Below are 13524 nucleotides of genomic sequence, written 5' to 3'. Positions count from 1 at the left end.
GACTGACAAGAAAAAGATGGCCACTATGTAAAGGGCAATCTTTCAAGAGTTATAGGCATCCCTAAAAATTAATAATAATTAAATGGCTTCGTTAAAAGGCTTCAAAGATTAAATAAATACTTATAGACGGGTATTGGCTACTATTACTCGCTCATGGTACAAATTAAGAACTATATAAGCAAGCAGACCTAGTTCTCTGCCCAAAATTTCCTTAAAAAAAAATTAATTAAAAAAATTTAATAGAACTAATAATAATAGTTGCCCCTACCTTTGAATTGCGTTGCTGCTTCGTTGTGAGTTGTTTCCGGAGTTAGGGTCACCTATTGTATCTTTTATAACATTGAGGGTTCCCTCGGCTTCTGCTCAGACAAGTAAAAATCTTCGTAGTATAACAGTGGTTGTTGCAGGTGAGGCCGGCTGCCTATCCTTGATTGGAGGCAGCTCGATAAGGCAATAGTATTGGAGATTGCACTCATCGGGGTCTTTAAGAGATGGAATGACTATGTGATGCCTCTCCTGCCTCCACTTTGGATTCAGATCTAACTCTCTTATAGAACAAGAGATAAGCAGCTGATGTCTTGATGTCAGATTCATCGACTGCAGAGACGTGACTATCATCGAAATGATACCATCTATTCTCGTCAATCAACTGGATAAGAGGAAACACCAAAGCCTCAAATATAACCATTAGATATACAAATGTCGTAAATTCGAATAAAACACTAATCAGCTAGGTTATCAGTTTACCTTAGCATAGGCAGTGTAGTGGCCACCACCTAGACCACCATAATGGTTGCTGATGGCATATAGCTCATATAAATAAGATTGACCATCTTTGCTCATGACATATTTGCTCAAATCAAGATCGTGAATTGGGAAATTCACAAATGTGTCAATCTTGTTCTTTAGGTATCTGCCATAAGTGAAGCGTTTCAAATGAAAAACAATAATCTCAGGTAGCATCCACAAGTCCAACTTCTTTATAGCTTGCCTGTGTTCCTTGCAACGAGGACAATACCTGCATTAATAATTTAAGACATAACATATTAAGGTCGGTACTGGTTACAGTAATGTGAGACTGCAACATTATCATCTGAAATCCATTTGAACAAGCGTTAAGCACTTACCACATGTCATCAGGCCCTAGGGGTTCTTCAATCAAGAAAGCATCTAAACATGAAGATAGAGAAATGGCTTCTTGCCGGGTCTTTTTTGCTGCAAGCCCTGCTTTATAAACCTCGGGAATGTCCTTCAAGTAGCTGGAATCATATAACTCTTGTTCTTTGTCAGTCCAATCTAGTACAACCCTTAAGAGCTTTCCTATGATCTTTCCTGATTCAAAGAGGGTATCCTTCTTAAAAGCATTGAAGTTCATAACCCTATCATCGGTCAGACGGAGTGGAATTGACAAGTCTCTGCACGAAGTACCCTCAAGTTCTGCATTCTCAACTGACTGAGCATCAGAACAGCTGCATTCTTCATCAAGCCCATCCAAGAGAATGCCATTTTCCTTACCGACATGAGCCTTAGCTGAAGAAATTTTTTTGAAAGGTGACAGTACTTTAGAAACAGCGGCTTCAATATCAGCTCCACTTGATTGGTCCGCCACCAAATAAGTAACCAGTGGAGTTCCAAAAAGCTCTGCCCTGGAAAGTCCAATATATTGGTTCAAAATCTTAAGCAAAGACAGAAAAGAGGCAAAGAAGAATACAGCTTATTCAACATATTCATATATGACTTTCTCCCTCAAAGAAAAAAACATGCGCCAAAACATAAAAGAAATATACTCCCCCCTCCTTTTCTCTCTCAGCTTATTACAGATTGGTATGAGACTACTTTCAGCTTCCCCCCAAATACTTGAAGGAAAAATACGAAGCCACAAAAGTCCATTCCTCAATGCCTAGTGTGCTGTAAAAGTCATGAACCCTTCCACAGATTTTCTTAAACAAATACATTCCGCATGGTGTGCACAGTCAATGGATGAACCGAGTAGACAGATATAAACACTACTTGAGAAATAATAATAAAAAGATAATAATATATAATCAGTAGACAATTGCAATGATAGAGAAACGATGGACCCTTAGTATTCTAAAATATCAAAATACTGCATGTAGTAAATCAGATTGAAAGAATACAATCTGCTTGGGGGAATTTCAATAGCTAGAGAGACAAAGAAATAAACTTACTTTTCCTGCCATCGATGAAAAATTACTAGCCTAGTTTTCCCTATCTCTTTCTTTTGAAACCGGAATGCCACAATTTGCTCATCATCCTTTATCGAAGCCAATGGCTCCAAAGGCATCTCCAAATATCGATAAATCTTGTTTTCATACACCTGATATTGAAGGTTTACTACTTCAGCCAATCAAGAGAATGTATAATTTAAACAGCTAGAAATAAATTAAGAATCAATTCAACATATGTTTACCTCTGCAAGCATAAGGCTTTCATCACTCTTCAGACCACATGCAGTACCTAATGCCAAAAGGAGATCTTTGCAGAAACCATTTTTCAGCACAGAGACCGTAAATGACATTGGTAGACGACTTCCATCACCATAAAAAACTGTCACTGTCATTGTCCTAGTGATAGTTGAAGGTAGTGGCAATGATAGATACATGAAGGGATCAAAGGTGATAGAAATTTTGCTGCAAACTGGGCAAACCAGTGTAGACTTGTATTGACCCTGAGGAGCAGAAGCATTATTACCAATGTTCCAATTGTTAGTAACCAAGTGGAAAATCAACCTAATTGCTAGGAACAGAAACTTGAAGTCAAGTATCATAGATATGCTAGATGAATGAAAACAATTACATAGGCATGGGATATATTAAACATGGAACAATAAAAGCATTAGGCACCTAAATCTGAGATATAACCTAATATTAAAGAATGGGAAAAGCTATATAATGACAGATATGTAAAAAAAGGCACTTCTAATTTGTCCCAAAAAGAAAAAGTAATTGATCATAAACTGCTTAGAATGGCACTGGCAACAAATCGTAGATAGTAATTATATCTCCCAAGAAAAACCCTGATACCACTATTGACTCTCCTACATAACTTTAAAAAGGACTACTATATGCAACTCTAAATCTAAGAATTCAAGCAAAACAAGAAATATCTCACTTGGCAAACATCCACAATTACTGAGTCATTCCGTGCCTTATGATTTTTCCAACACTCAGCTGCAACTTCCTCATCAGGACGACCATCAGAGTCCTTCATTTCAATGTAAGGTTTTTGTTTGACCCTATTCAAGTCTTCATGCAACCCATCTAGTAAGAAAGCCAGAAGTTCCTAAAAAAGGGACACTCCATCATTAGGGAAAACAAAACATAAATATGATAAAAAAAAATGTAACCCTGAAAAGTTACATATAGATACCATTCAAACAACATTCATAAGTCACTCTTAAGTTGCATTTAAAGTATAATGCAAAATATATATACTCCATGCTAAGCCTTGGAAGAGTTAGAAGTTAAAAATTACTTAGGATCCTTCAAGCATTCACTACCCTAATTTGCGCTTAACTTCTCATTTTTCTTCCTTTTTTTAAGCATGCGCCATTCTTCTTCTCTTACAACAAGTCAGCCCCCTTCATCTATTTTGCTGCTGCTTCTTTTGATTGCAACAAAATAAAGCCAAAACATGAAAAAGCCGACTTGGAAAGCTCCAAGCCATGTCCAACACATATATTGCACCTGTACCAGTGTCTTCCCAATGTAACAGAGATGGTAAACCCTAAACAGACTCTTAACATACAATTCCCACTACTCTATACTACTAAATTCCCAACATTGCAGAAGAACAAAATATTCAAACATCAGAAAAAACTTACTTGAGAATCGTGCTGGTTGTAACCACTAAACTGGGGTGCAAACCGAGCAAGTTTCCCCTTAAATACACGTGGAGCTATAGCAGTTCGCCCTGAAGACCATAATTTTCGCAACAAGTCTCCGAATGCAAGAGCAAGCTCTCCCTGCACAAGTAAACTTATGTTAGAGACTTTGTGGAGTGCTCAAGAATAGATATCAAAATTGTCCAAACCATAATTCACATTAAACTACAAAAGAAATTGATTGATAGAAGCACACTTACATGCATTCCCAAAGGATTGTCTGTGTTGATCTCAGCTCTGTAATCTTTCAAGAAATACTCAACAAGAGGGGGCGTGTGCACTAAACATTGAAGAGCACTATTCATAAAACAAGTATTTCCTAGATTCTGCAATCCAGCCAAGCCCCCCTTCTCTACTTTTCTAGCAGAGTTACATGCTTCAAAACCATCATCCATATCTGCTAATCCTGAGCCTAAGGAACTTCCTGGATACAGATTTGATCTGTAACCTGAGTGGCCATTGGACAAGGTTGGGCCCCCAGCAATTGTCAAGGGGGATCTTGAAGGTTCCAAGGAAACCAAAGCTAGGTCATTTCCTGTAGAATCCATGCCAATTTTTGACGATTGATGTCCATCAACTAGCTCCAGAAGAATCTGTAATGTTTCAGCAAACATACAGGTAAATGGAGAACAATTAGGAAGCAAAACAAGAAGGGAAAACAAAAGGATGCTCACATCTTGATCCATCTGCAAGTTTGATTCTTCTAGGGTTTTGTTTGAAACAGACAACTGTGCATACTTTCTCTTGTTGAAGTAATCCCAAATGCGAACCTAACAATATAACCAAAACATGTAAGCAAACAATTTTATTCGGAATACATTAAAAAAAAATGCTCACCTTATCCTGCTCTATTCCTTTAAGTGCACAGACCTTCTGGAAAAGCTCAGTTAAAGAAGCCTAAACATTACATCCAACCAAAAGAATAGAAGTGGGGAAAAAAGGGAGTTAGAACCTGCATGGCCTAACTAAAACAACAATGCATAATTTCAAGGACATTAAAAAAATAAGACTTAAGAAACCAAAAGGCTTTTCCAGATCATTTTAACAATTGATTTGAAATGGAAGGATTTCCAGTTTTGTCCTAGACATCAAAACTTACAATAATACTAAACCTGTTTAAACAAGATACTTTATCACTATTATCCTCCATTTGGCCAGACCAAGGCAACAAAAGAATGGACAAACCACCAATTTATGCAAATGAAAGCCATACCTTTCTGCTTAACCATATAGTTGACTGACTTTCATCCCTGGAATCTATCAACTTAAGACAAAGGGGGTAAACCTCCACATCAAACTTTTTATGATAAACACCCTGCAAAATCATCTTTCTAGGCAATTCTGGCCCTCCTTTATACCTACATGTTAAAATAAAAAGTAAATTTTACAAGATATCTTCTCAAATAAGTAAAGCAAAGATAGGTACATTCAGGTGTATGGTATATAATCAGGTCAGTAGCATATACTGCTTTAACCAGGAAGAAAATATCAAACAATTACAGTGGCAGATAATGCATGCACATATCCTTTGTATGTCCGTCCATTTCAATTAACATGAATGCATCAAATAGATACCACTTAAAAAGGCTAATAACTCATTAAAAGGCTATAAATATTCACGCTGTTTGGTAACTTGAAAATTTATAACCAGAGTATGTATATTAGCAAAAGAAATTGGAAGAGGTGAAGCATTACCATCCGTGAAGCTTTTCCCAAACTCCTTGTGGTACCAAAACATAATCCTGCCCTTCCATTAACATTCTCCGCAGCTGTATGTCATTTCCCTTGATATCGCTATCACTTCCATTCTCAACAATGTCAGAGTTATCCATAGGGCCAGGCCTTTCTGCCACGACCGAAGAAGCTCCATTGATATGCCGAGAATCAGAAGATTGGTTCCCAATCAAATTTTCATCACCGTCTATTCCAACATACCTCTCCCACTTTCGAAACCAGCTGCCAGAAAATGAAGAGAAAAAAAGCTGAATCATACAATTAATTAATATACAATGATTAAAAAAACAGGTAATTAAGTTTAATAAAAAATCAAATCATTTCTTCAAGTTCCAGATAGGAACCAGGAAAAAAAAAGAAGAAGAAAAGGTCGAAAATCCTCTAAAACGTACCTGCTAGAAATAACGAAATACAAGTTGCCTTCTTTCAAATTACGTTCGGATTCGTTTCTTAAATCAGTAACGATCTTTTTCTCTTCTTCGGGCGTGCACGGCAAGCAACTCGCGCCGTTCTCCATCACGCATCCCGAATCTGGAATCGTCATGATCGATGAATTAACACCCTAAACATCAACCAAATCACAAATTCATTTTAAACCAAAAAGAAAATTATAACAATTAAATCTCCAATCCAAAAATCAAGCAGATTTGTATCACCTAGAGAGATCAGAATCAAAGCACAGATAAATCGCTTGTTCGTCGACGAATAAATGTAAGAAAATTAGAAAACAAAGTATATCTTTCTTTCTTTAAAAAAAAGGGAAAATTGAATATTGTGGAGAACCCTAAAGCTAAAGCAGATCGGGAAATGAGAGAGGGATTATTGGGGGAGGAGAAATGGAGTTAATTGGACAAAAGGCAGCCAATTACCGTCTTTTCAACGATCTTGTCTTTTCCTGAGTCACTCACCTTTTTATAGGCTTCAACAATAAAACGGGATATTACCCAAATCATAATAGATTGAAAAACTATTTTATATTTTCTTTTTATTTCTTTTTTCTTCTCTCTTGTTTTTGTTTTCCTTTCTCCTGTGAAGATTAGATTATTATATTTAATCTAAATCATATATTTTAACTTCTTGTTTTAACAAAGTAAAGAGAAAGGTAAAAAAATCCCCAAATACTGCACTTGCTAATTATAGAAAATGACCGTTCTTTTCCTTTTTTTTCTATATTTTCAATATAATAAAAAAGAATATATCTAAATAAACATAAAACTTGATTGGTCGAAAAGAAAATTAAAATAAGACTTCGATTTCTCTCGTTTTTTGAGTTATTATTATTATTATTATTTGCTTTTATAAATATAAATTCATCTCCCACATCTTGGGATATTTACTTATTAAACGATCGAATAATGATTCAAAATTCCAGTATACACAGAATAAAAAAATTGTTCAACTCCAAAAGTAAGACCAAAGAATATTAAATCACAAATGATTTAGAAATATTTGGTGTTTTGTTCATTATATTGAAGAAGGAATGATCAAATCTGACAGCAAGTTATACTTGTTATAAAGGAAATAATAATTAAAAGGAGCCAATGCTGTTGGAACTTGTGCTAAAACTTGTGGCAGTCTCTAACATAATACTACCAAAAATATCCGTCTATGTACAGAACTAGGACTAGGACTAAATATCAATCACACCCATAGACAAACCGGCAGGAACTACAGGTGAGCAGACCAAGCATCTGATTATGGACGAAGGCGAATAGGGAATTGTTGATCTGGCATGAACCCATTGCTGCACAAAAGATTGTCACTGGATACAAATACAATACAAGAATCATCTCGTGATCTGCAGATAGGAGATGAGGAACAGAAGAGCACTATCCAAATGTTTAAAGCCGAAGAGTCCATTTCTTCATCTTGGAAAATCAGTTGAAAACCATGACTCTATAGGCTTTTAAGTTACATGGACCCTATCTCATCAGAGCTTGCTGAGGCGTCACTTCCCACTGGGCAAGCTCCGCTTCCTTGGATCTCATCGTCACTGAACATGCTCTCCTCACTTGAGTTAGAGAAGGGTCCGGCATCATCATCACTGAAATCTACTTTCCTTCTCCTGCGGACATCTTTTATTCCTCTTCCTTGCAAAGCCAATCGCCTGCGCTTCCTCGCTTTCCTTTTGCCTTTGGGGAACTCTTCTTTCTGTGACTCGAGGCTTTTGCTTTCTACCTCTTTCGTACTTCTTCCCTTGCCGAATTCATTATCGTCTGAATCTTCAGCATCTGCCTTGCGCCTTTTCTTACTTGAATTAGTCTGGTACACACTAATGTCATTTAGATCTTCAATAAAAAACCAACAATAAGAATATTCTTTAAAACTTACAAGAACAGTGAAAATTATGTATATGGAAGGAACAACAAAAACAAACGCACGCCATTTCTAGTATGTACAGGATAGAAAATCTGAATCATAGTCCAGGAGATATTCACAACAAGACCCCATGATTTTTCCCCCTTATCTTTGCTCCCTTTCTTTCTATTAGTTTTTGTTTAATTTTATACAACTTTTGGCTTCCATATTATCACTGAAAGTGCTTAACAATGCTGGCATAAAAGACCAGAACACCAAACCTCATAATCACAAGAGCTGAAGCAAAAATCCATCTCCCTTCACAGCCATGCCATTGTCATGCCAATAGATGAATAAACTTTAGATTTCACATTGATAGTTCAAACTTTCCAAAAGGCTGCGTTGGCATACATTTTCTTTCCATTTTGTTCAGAACATCTCATTTTTCATTGGCTAAACCAAAAGGAGAAAGCAAGGACAATCCACAAGGAAAAAATTGCAAGCCATGCAGCAAGTTATGATTATTAACCACAGAGAAAAGTCCACACCATACTGATTTTATGGTTTTGGGTCCCATAAGGATTTTCTCAGCAGAAAACAATGCACAAAAGAAATAATAAAAGATGCTCAGCTACAACCTATGTGCATACCTTGGGGCCACGATCAACTAACTGAGCCCATTCTTGTCGATTTCTTAGGCAATCAAGAACAGCTTGAGAATGAGTAGAATACGCATATCGTTCTCCATTATGTTTCCTCAAGTTAGGCCAATGCTGGAATAAAAGCAGAAAAGAAATGAATGAGAAGCAATATTTTTCCTCCAAGAACTAGCAGAAGTGAAAGATGGCATAAAGCAGACAGTAGGCACTCAGCACGAGAGAAGCAACATACTGGCAGGACTGCATTACAAAGCTCTTCATAAGTCATTCGCCTGCCTTTGCTCATAATGTCATTTATCAAGCCTGAAATATGAAGAATATTATAAATGGTTAATTACATGCTATGCAAATAAACATGAGATTGGTCCCAATTCAAGAAAACTTTGTAAACCAGACTTGCTTGGAGAGGCAGTTACCAGGTAAAGTACGAGGTACAGAACCACGAGCTGTGCCTGTGTCATCATCAGATAAATTTCTAGGTGAACTACGTACATATGACAAATTTTGCTCATTAGCTTCAGTTGAAGAAGAAGGGCCAGTGTTTGTGGCTGTGGAGGGTGTGGCATGTACATTCTTGTCATTCCTTTTAGCAGAAGCATCCATGGCAGAACCAAGATCTTGTCTCTGATCAAGTGAAGATAGAACTTTATCAGTTCTTTTAGCATCATGATCAAGCTCACGAGATCCACGGGACCCATCTTTAGATGCATCCTTGTTTTTTCTTCTAGGGACCTACAAATGTATCAATTAAGAACCATTCATCAAAGCAGAATCTTCTCCTAAACCTCTTTTATCAATGCAACTAACACTTAAAACGGGAATTACAAGTTGGAATAGTAATGTAAGATAATGAAGTAGACATATTACCATACTGTGATCTTTTCCTCCTGAGCTAGATGTGCGTTTCATTAGCATGCTTGTGGCAGTTGCAGATGCCAGCTGAGGAAAGCTCCCAGCCTGCCGCACACGTGGAACACGAGGTACTCTTGGAGAACTATTAAGTTCTTGATGCAAAAGCAAAGCAAGCTGAAATTGAAGAGGGAGAAAATCTTGTCAAAGGAAACTCCTGAAATTTTCATAAAAAATTAGAAAGAGAAGGTATAAATCTTATTAGAAGATGGAACTTGATCTCACACCTCTTCATCACTTAGAGTAGTGGAATTTGATGTTGCAAAGGGATGTACTGATGATGCATGTGCAGCCTTAGATGCTGGCTGGGAACTTGACTGAGTGGACTTTTCACCTTTCTGTGGGAAACCTGAAGCCAATGTCTTGTTTTGTTGAATGTATGAAGCAGACTGACTTTGCAGTGAGCCGGCAGACTCACCAGAGACTGACGTAACTGTACTATTCTGCATCAAAGATGCCTTTAAAGATGAGGAAGGCACAGAGTCTTTTGACTCGCATATGTTTCTTTTTGAAATGGAAGCATGTGAAATCCTGCTTTGGTGTGGGACTTTTGACGTAGAACTATAAGAGGATTTTGGTCGCTCTTTTACTGCCTTACGTGATAAGTCATGTCTGTCTTCATCCCTAGGCACATCATTTGTAGCGTGACCTTTCTTACTGCTCAGATTGTTGTCAGGCATTACTTGTTGCTTTGAGTTATTCTGAGAATCTGTAGGTTTAGAGCTATCAGGAACAGATGATACAGAAAATATGGAAGCGGATGAGGTGGAAGATGACTTTCCAACGCATGCTACCATTTTACGCTGGTTAGACTGTTCTTCAGGGGTCAGAACATTTATACTTGGTTTAGACTCTTCAGAAGATCTAGGAATACAGTTGGATTCTGGAGAAATTTTCTTCACAGTCTCAGAAACTTCTGAACCCTCCAAATCGCATTTTAGCAACGAACAATGGCCAGACAACTCATTTGCTTTATCAGAATGACAATCAGCAACAATTTCTGATTCACTGATTCTTGCCTTACTGTCAGACGAATGTGAAAATCCTCCAACCAAATCATTCATTTGGGAGGTTTCTGATGTCTGATGAAAAGATATTTCTGTGTCTTTAGTATCATCAGGATTAGAACGTTGATTAATTAAGACAACATTAGAATCATCATCATTCATTTCTCTTTTCACCTCAATATCAGATTTATCAAAGCTGCAAGAGATGCCGCTATTAGAATCTTTAAGAATATTATTTCCCTGAACTTTCAGGGCAGTACTAGCCAAAGCATCAACCTGATTGTCCCGAGGACTTCTTGTAGAACCTTCTACTACAACACCATCTACTTTGTCAATTGCCACACCATCACCCTGTTGCAAGAATAAGGAAGGTTATATAAAATGCTAAGTGAAACCAAAAGCATATCAGAAATACTTGTCAAATAACCCTCTAATATTTTACTACACAAAGGCAGATGGAGGATTGCATGCATCCTTAAAGTGCATGGAAACTGCACATGCTAGTTTTGAAGGTCCTGACAACATCATCAGAGACTTGCTTTTGATTTCACATCACCTGACACTTGCTTCTAGAAAATTAAAGATGGTGGAGCCATGACAGTCCTAGCGACACCAACTAATAGCACTTCTTCCACTATATATATATATTTTTTTAAAAAGTACCCATCGGCCATTATATCAGACAAAATGACAAAAGAAACAAAGTCCAGTCCATGATACCAATGAATGAAAAGCATAACAAAGATACCTCTTCTTTAATAGGAGTTATCCCAGTATATTTGTTCCCTAATGGCAATTGAGCGAGATCTTCTGTTTTTGGAGTGCTTGTTATAGCTGCGGGAAGTTGATCATCGGCCTTCTCGTCCTTCCCATCAATTCTAATCGAATCATGTCCAGACATGCTAGAAGTGGAGACCTCTGAAGCATGCTCTTTTCCACTTGAGTTGTTCTTGGGTCTTTCAACCGCATGGTTCGATGCAAGATTACCATCTGAAGTTGGCTCTTGATGCACACTGTCCTTCAAATTTTTGTTCTTTCCACTCTGGACACCAGTCGCGAAAGACTTTGGAACTCTGTCTTCATAAAATTCCAATTGTTTTGCATCACAGCTGGGTCTAAACACTAGTAATAAGAATGCAAACAAAAACAGAAAGAATCTGGAGTCAACATGCATATGCCAACTCTGGTAAAGATGAGGCTCACCATTACCGTTCATTCCAATGGTATGAAACAAGAGTTATTGAAGAAATAACTACATTTCTCATGATATAATAAAAAATATAATAACTGAATCTCTCCATTTGCACATATTTATAAAGCATTAAATCAATTGCAAAGTTAAATAACCTGTTTTATGGGGCTGTACAGATCTCTTCTTCTCGTAAGCCTCTTTCTCAGCAGAACTTCTAGACTTCTTTCTTGTACCCCTATCTTTGAACACCCCAGGCTCATCTTTTTTCTGCTTACTGGAGGGTGCCGTAACAGGCTGAAGTACACCCCTATCTTTCCTTACTCCATTCTGCCAATGCTTTCCATCAAAATCTTCACTCTCACTCTTCTTCCCTTCATTTAAAACATCCTTCTTTGGATGCATCGGAGCACTAAACACCCTCTCTTTAGACAAAGAAAATAGAACTCCGGCACCATTATCAGCAGGATTCCCACTCTCAAACTCATTTTGCTTACCATTTTTGTTATCATCTTCTTTGTTCTCATCCCAACAAGGGAATTCCCTATACTGGAAATTAAACTTCTTAGGCACATACCCAGTACACTTCCATAGTTGCGGCGTAAAAACCCCAGACAGCCCACTAAACAAACCAGGTTCCCCTCCTGGAACCCCTTGAACATGAACACGCTCTTCCATGGGGATATCAGTCCAAAGCCTAAAGGGCCGTCGGGTAGAACTACTCTCTATCCTAACTGTTTTCGTTGGCAGTTCAACCAACAACTGTGCCACCTCCGTTTCCTCGCTGTCATTACGGTTGCTTTTGTTCTTGCACTTGTCACAGGCAAACAACTCTTCTCCCTTGGTGTAACGAGAGCAGCGCGTATGCACCCAGACGCCGCACTCATCGCACTTCACCATCTCTTCACCGTCGTCAAAATTGACACCGCAGATGCAGTCCACGGTCCATGAACCGTCTCCCCAATCATCATGGGTATCAGCCCGCTGCGTCCGGCCTTTCATACTTGTTATCCTAAACCCTAATTAGAAAAAAAAATCAAAAAGACCTAACCTAAAAAAATCCTAAATTCCTATCCTAACCACCCCCAATTTACATTGAACTAAAACTGTTGGGCTAATTTAACATCTTTTGCGCTACCTTTTTTGCCGAAATTGAGTTGAAATTGAAGAATGAGTACCTGGAAACATTAAAACCCTTTGCTGATGCGATGGTTTGAGGGACTTTCTCGGCGTTCGCAGGGGTAGACGAGAATGGCTTTGTTCCTTGCGCAGGTACGGACCGGAACTAAAAGGGAATAAAATATGAAAAAAAAACTACAACTATGAAATCTTTTGGCGTCCGCCTCTTTTTCTCTCATTCTTTTCTCTTCGGCTCGGCTTCAAAATATCCAAGCCCCTTTTCGATTAGTGGCCCGAGCCCATTCACCCCTAACTTAGCAGATTTGCGACTGAAATTATGTTACAAAAACTATGAAAAGCCCTCATTCTACTCTCAATTTTAATATTAGCAAATTAATCCTTGTGAAAAAAATCATACTAATTTAAGACTCAAGCACAAGTATCCAAAAATCAAATAAAATAAATTATAATTATTATAGTTATTCTAGAAAATAAAAAACTACTGTAGAAGCCCAAATATTCAAAAAAATAAATAAAATAAATAATTATTATAATTATTTCAAAAAATAAAAAAAATATTTATTGCATCACCAAACTCAAGCCTAATGCCCTAAAAATGAAATAAAATAATTATGATTCTTTCGGAAAATAAAAAAAAAATTATTCAACACTAGACTCTAGCCCAAATACACTGAAAATGAAATA

General features: G+C 37.4%; 2 protein-coding genes across 6 annotated transcripts; both read right to left on the bottom strand.

Moving 5' to 3' along the window:
* Positions 1-54: 54 nt before the first annotated feature.
* LOC107929557 (ubiquitin carboxyl-terminal hydrolase 9) lies at positions 55-6624 on the bottom strand. Of its 3 annotated transcripts, none has more exons than XM_016861015.2 (14): positions 6508-6622; positions 6031-6200; positions 5600-5860; positions 5118-5262; positions 4742-4801; positions 4579-4674; positions 4105-4497; positions 3845-3985; positions 3133-3303; positions 2432-2689; positions 2190-2338; positions 1128-1646; positions 748-1018; positions 55-649 (listed from the first exon to the last, which is right to left on the bottom strand). In XM_016861015.2, the coding sequence occupies exons 1-14, from the start codon at positions 6589-6591 to the stop codon at positions 485-487; spliced, it is 2883 nt and encodes a 960-aa protein (XP_016716504.1). In that variant the 5' UTR covers positions 6592-6622; the 3' UTR covers positions 55-484. The 3 variants fall into 3 exon arrangements, with proteins under 3 accessions (XP_016716504.1, XP_016716506.1, XP_040939548.1); XM_016861017.2 differs by lacking the exon at positions 6508-6622 and adding an exon at positions 6295-6501; XM_041083614.1 differs by lacking the exon at positions 4742-4801 and having other exon boundaries at positions 6508-6624.
* A 452-nt stretch (positions 6625-7076) lies between these two features.
* LOC107929546 (serine-rich adhesin for platelets) lies at positions 7077-13097 on the bottom strand. 3 transcript variants are annotated; one of them, XM_016860997.2, is made up of 9 exons: positions 12879-13097; positions 11859-12719; positions 11260-11633; positions 9732-10862; positions 9463-9621; positions 9012-9327; positions 8828-8898; positions 8587-8709; positions 7077-7926 (listed from the first exon to the last, which is right to left on the bottom strand). In XM_016860997.2, exons 1-9 carry the CDS (start codon positions 12886-12888, stop codon positions 7921-7923), a joined length of 3051 nt encoding a protein of 1016 aa, XP_016716486.2. In that variant the 5' UTR covers positions 12889-13097; the 3' UTR covers positions 7077-7920. The 3 variants fall into 3 exon arrangements, with proteins under 3 accessions (XP_016716486.2, XP_016716482.2, XP_016716484.2); XM_016860993.2 differs by having other exon boundaries at positions 7077-7900; XM_016860995.2 differs by lacking the exon at positions 7077-7926 and adding an exon at positions 7936-8254.
* Between the last annotated feature and the right edge of the window lie 427 nt (positions 13098-13524).

The sequence above is a fragment of the Gossypium hirsutum genome, chromosome A12 (assembly GCF_007990345.1).
Source record: "Gossypium hirsutum isolate 1008001.06 chromosome A12, Gossypium_hirsutum_v2.1, whole genome shotgun sequence".
NCBI classification, from domain to species: Eukaryota; Viridiplantae; Streptophyta; class Magnoliopsida; order Malvales; family Malvaceae; genus Gossypium; species Gossypium hirsutum.
This window is presented reverse-complemented; position numbering and strand designations above follow the sequence as displayed.